The sequence below is a fragment of the Zeugodacus cucurbitae genome, chromosome 3 (genome assembly GCF_028554725.1).
Source record: "Zeugodacus cucurbitae isolate PBARC_wt_2022May chromosome 3, idZeuCucr1.2, whole genome shotgun sequence".
Taxonomy (NCBI): domain Eukaryota; kingdom Metazoa; phylum Arthropoda; class Insecta; order Diptera; family Tephritidae; genus Zeugodacus; species Zeugodacus cucurbitae.
This window is the reverse complement of record NC_071668.1, coordinates 30,205,759-30,211,492: the sequence shown is the minus strand read 5'-3', so window position 1 is coordinate 30,211,492 and position 5,734 is coordinate 30,205,759. Positions and strand designations below refer to the sequence as shown.

General features: G+C 37.0%; 1 protein-coding gene across 1 annotated transcript; it reads right to left on the bottom strand.

Moving 5' to 3' along the window:
* Nucleotides 1-338: 338 nt before the first annotated feature.
* LOC105219367 (uncharacterized) lies at nt 339-2,127 on the bottom strand. Its single transcript, XM_011195463.3, has one exon. It carries the CDS (start codon nt 1,982-1,984, stop codon nt 701-703), a length of 1,284 nt encoding a protein of 427 aa, XP_011193765.2. The 5' UTR covers nt 1,985-2,127; the 3' UTR covers nt 339-700.
* Nucleotides 2,128-5,734: the final 3,607 nt, after the last annotated feature.

Below are 5,734 nucleotides of genomic sequence, written 5' to 3'. Positions count from 1 at the left end.
CGGTTGGTATCGATCGGCTTGGAAAGGTCCTTCCCGATCCTAACGGAGATTTTGCTGTTGTTCAACGTCAATTTACATAGCGTTTTAGTTTTGCAGGGATACCAAATTCAGACATCGCGGCATAGAAGCAGCTCCTTTCTCTGCCATCCGATTATCAATCAACCTCATTTACGCGCGGCCTTTTGCATGAAAAATAGGGCTAGAGTCGGATCTGGAATATTTGCGCACTCTCAGAAACTTCACGTCTAGACCAAGAGCAAAGGATTTATTCTGAAATTGAAGCTAAATTATTAACTATTTTGCAACAAATATTGAAATGCATGTGAAAGCATTGCATGAATAATTCAAATCATTTTTTCTATTCAATTCAATATAATTGGACAGAAATCAGCTGTTTCTGTTTACATTATTTTGTTTTCCACTCATGTAGGGAAAAGCAATTCGTACTGAAGTTAATTATTTTATCAACATTGTCACAGAATACCAAAAAATTTCTTACTTGATAAAAATCTGAAATAATTTTAAATTTTTTTGTTATTTTTTTCAAGTGCACAGAATAGGCCTGTTAATCTATTTTTCAAATACAATACTATGCAATTTTCCTTTACTCAGCGATTATAATATCAAAATTTATTTAAATCTATACATGTTATTGAAACTACAATTTTCTCTAAACTACAAACTAAACTATTTACAAATACTAGTGTTTAGCATTTAACACAAAGTTATCTACAAAATCTTCCAGCATATCGGTCATTCTATTCCGATATATGTCGTCGCTGTGAAAAGCTTCCAAGCAGATGTCCGTGCGTTTAGCATCAAAGAAATCGGTGAAACCATTCGCCGACGAGGTCACCGCCTCTGTCAATTCTGTTGGCAAATCCGTCATGTGGGAGAAAAGTAAACTCTCAATAAGTCCAACAATGCGAAATTTTTGTGTGGTCTCATTGAACTCTTGACGTGAAAAGTAGTCTTCAGTGTTGAGATGTTCACGCTCCAAGTATTTGGACATGAAACTATAGTAGTCGTCGAGTAGTTCTGATAAATGTTGCTTCCGGAAGTTGCTGCTTGTCGGTATTGTAAGCATTGTTATCACATCTAGCATGGGTGGTGCATAACGGCAGAGCTGAAAGTCCACCAGACGGCTCTGTATGGGCGACTGACAAGATTTGCCATACTGAAACATAACGTTGTTCGCCCAAAGGTCACCATGACAAAATGCGTTCCGATATTTGTCTGACGTCTGTGCCAATTCGAAAATCACAGCCATGCGCTTCGGAAACTCTCTTAAAATATAGTCCAAATTCTCTTGATATTTCGGCAACAACTTTATCAGTTCCACAAATACTCGGTTCGCATTTTTGAAATTTTGTTTTCGAACATGGCTTTCTGGAATGCCCAGCGGATAGGCGTTCTCCACCACAGCTTCGGGATGCAGCTCATTCAACTTGCGTCCACAACGCACCTCATAAATTATAGAACTGGCATGCATTGCCGCTAGCGTTTTCAGTACGCAATGCAGGTGATCATAGTTGAGAATGCCATCACGTCCGGCGGCCATGCTGAATTTCTGATCGGCGAGATGTTCGAAGACAAGAAGACGCTCGTTGGCATAGTAACAATTAGGCGCCACATGTGGAATAATTTTTTGCAATTGAGGCATTACATCACGGTATACGCTAACCTCCTTTTTGAAAACGCCAAACTCTTCCAGATACTCCATACGGGATGCCAATTCCAGTGGTGGGGTTTTGGTGAAAAATCGTATTTGTTCCAAATGCTCATTACCTTCGGCATCAATGCGACGAACTTTGAGTGTAAGAAATTGATGTCTACCAAGGAAACCAATGACGGTGTCTGCGTTGGCAGAATGTTCATAGCTGAGAACTTCAAGTGTGCGTGGCTGTTTGAAATCGTTGTATTCGTGGTAACTCTGGCAAAGATTGTGCAAAGCGCTGTTGCTTAGCTCAATTGTAGCCGCCATCTTGTTAAGAAACAGTAGAAGCAGGCACAGGAACTCTTATGCTATTTTTAAATTGTGACTTTTCTGCCTATTGTCTGTACTGCATTAGATGCAGAAGCTGAATAGCGTCCAAATTTAAATTCACGGAACTTTTGTCTTTTCATTATCAGCGAGTTCCAGTTAAGATGCGAGTCGTAAGCGGTCAGGGAAGTTAGAGTAAAATGTGTTGTATTTGAGGTGAAATATGGTTACGAAAATAAGATTTGCACGTTGTTGTATTTACTTAAAATATTTAAATATGGATAACTGGATATACATTTCTTTGTTTAAGTTCTCACGCCACTCTATATCTATGATGTTGTCTAGCTTAAAAGCTGGCTGGCGTAGTAATTACACATACAGTTGAGAGCATAAAAATATCATAGCAACAGAGCGTAGTATTTGTAGAGAGATTACCTTACTTTCTTACTCTCTCCTCAGTTATTGTAGGATCTTTCTGGGATCTACTACTATGTACTATTAGAGATTACAATCAGGTACTACCTATTTTAACAAGCATTTGAATTTCGGCACGAAAAAGTAGATATTTTGGGTAAATCATTTGATTACATTTTCATTAGTGTGTGATGTTTTTTTGTAGTAAAAATGTATTTTATTATCATGCTATTTACAGAGTAAGTCTAGCAACCAATTAAAACATAGGATCCCACATTGTGCGACCTGCTACCGTTATGTACACATACTATAAATCAGGTGCAATATGTAGTTGATAAGATATTTTTATTTTAAAAGAAAACAGTATGTATGTACTTATATAATTACATATAAATTTAAGGAGATAGTAAAGACAGTTTCTTATATACTTTTCTCAAAAGATATAAAAACGTCTGTTCAGACACTTTAAAATTCAAACAAATATATAAACAAAGTAAGGAAGGGCTTTGTTCATATACAACCGAACATTATATTTATTAGCTGCTACAAGATAGTGGTCCGAGTTCATGTTGGGACCACGAAGCGTACGCACCATCTATCACAACATGATCGGTTGCGAGTGATTCGATCCGGGGACAGCCAAGTAGCTTGATGGATTTTCTTATGCTGGAATCTAGTACTACAGACGACCATATTTCGGGCTCCGGCGAAGTCGATCAGCCTCAGACCGTTTGGCGATGTTTCGTCGTGGAGGCTGAATTTTCTGACTGTTGTGCCAAAGACACCTTCTTTACCCACCCTAGCGTTGAAATCGCCAAGCACGATTTTGACATCGTGACGGGGCAGCGCTCATAGAAGGTATATTTGATCACTTCGTCATGCTCTTCCGTCGGGGCGTGGGCGCAAATCAGCGATATGTTGAAGAACCTCGCTTTGATGCGGATTGTGGCTAGACGTTCATCCACCGGAGTGAATGCCAGGACTCGACGACGGAGTCTCTCTAACACCACGAATCCCACACCTCGCTTCCAGACGGATGTCTGTTGGCTACCCAGAGGATACTTGGTCTAAGACCGGAAGTCGTGAGCTGCTTGAGCCACATGCAAAAGAATCGTTCCTGGCCACTCCCAAGTGAATGGCAGTCAGAAACTTACGTGAACTTCTACACATGACTCCAACCTCCTTACATATACATACTATACTACTAGCGGACCCTACAGACATTGTCCTGCATAATATTTCAAAATATTAGGATATTACACAAAGTATGAAACGAAACACATATAATAAAATAATTAGAATTAATATATACTTGGATTGAAGATTTGATACACCGCCAGTAGAGACATCCCATTTTAAAACATTTCCCAAACAAATTTTCGCAAAACTTTAGGCCGAACTTTATATATAAAGGTAAGCATATATCCCAATTAGTTTTCTACGTCACAAACAATTGTTAGGAGAACAAATCCATTAGACTCCGTGCAACATGTTGCGAGAGTATAAACAAGTAGATAGAACAATAATATAAGTATTAAAGGTCATATAAAAAAATACAAATACAGTCAGTTTGAATGTTCACACAATCTAGTTGCTAGTTATTTGAATAATTGCGCGTGTATTTGCTTAACATTAGCTTGTATAAGAAAGTTTTGTGTACATAGCAGGTGTTGGGACATCCAGCAGCGTATTCACTAAGTACTACTATAAAGATAAAAAAATTTTTCACATATACAAAGATAAAATATGTGCAAACCAGAGAGCAATCAAGTTCGCGAAGGAATATTTATTGTTTAAATTTGGCACATGGATTAGATTTGAAAGTAGTCCATAAGTACTTAACTTGTTAATCTACGTAACAAATACCAAAAGTAAAAATAAAATTTTCTAAAATTTGCGGAAGCTGAACGAGGGCAAGAATAATAATATAATGCAGAGCTTTGCAAGAGATTTCATAAAATAAATATAAAATATATGTCTGTACATGGTCAGAAGAATAACTGAGCGGAAGAAAAAGTTGCAGTAAGCTATGAGGAGATTTTTTTAATTTCCTCATGTTATATTTTAATACACATAATATTTTATGTATAATTACGAAAGAAATCTCCGCATCGGTGTTTTGTAATTATTTCGAATTCATAACATAGCAGCTAAATGCAGTAATAAATGTTTTATAGTTTTTCACTATGCTATGCTATCGACCAATAGGTGGCGCTCTAAACCAATACCGTTTTATAACATTAAATTGAGGCATATTTATTATTTATTTATAAGGAAAGTCTGAACTACCGAATTAAAAATATCTAAGTTTAAACCGGTTCTATGTATGATAATACATTCATATATTCCAATTCTTTCGAAAAATAACGGGGGAATGATGGCTTTCCTAACAATAAATTCAATATATTTGTCGATATTTCTATGATAAACAGTGATCATTAGATACTAAGTCATTTGTAGAAATTGTAGACTAAGTGTCGATTTTGATCAACTTAAACTATTTTAATCTAATAAGTTGATGTGTTTTTATGTCATTACATGGATGTGTTATCTTTCGTTCGTATTCTTTTTCTGTTTTATGTGTTCATAAGCTAGCTTAAATAATATGAAACAAATTTCTCGCATGCGATTTTTAACACAGCTACGCAACTTGTATATCTAAGTTAAGTAGTGTGTGTACTTATTTACGCCAGTTATTCGTAAGTTTTGTTTTGAGAGATTCTATGTGTTGTTATTTAATAAGGCGGTTTTTCTAACTGAGAATATACGCTATAGGCTTACATATATCTTAAAAATGTTATCTTCTCAATGAAATTTAGTGGCGGGATAAGGCACCAATCTGGATTTCATCGAACGACACCTAACGATGTCTCATATAATATTATATATTAAATATCTTTCTTCTGGTGGATGGTTGATAATCGCAATTTACTCTCCAAAATACTCGCAATGGAGTCATATGTAGAGGTTCACGTAAATGAGCAAAGTGTCTGATTGTTATTCACTTGGGAGTGGCCAGAAACGAATTTTTTGCATGTGGCACAAGCAGCTTAAGACTTCTGGTCTTCCACCAAGTATCCTCTAGGTAGCCAACAGACATCCGTTTGGAGGCGCGAATCCACTTATGCGGCTGTGCGTAGGACCCACCAGATAAAAACAAATTACCAATGAAAAGGAAGCAACAGCCTCGGATGAGAGACCCCAATTTTGATGACGTGACACTGCAAACATATTAAGGACTACGATTTAAGGGCATGCACATGGAATGGCTCTGCCCAGCTGGTTGATGTTCTCATACATCTAAAAGCTGACAACATCCCCATCTAAGAATTGGAC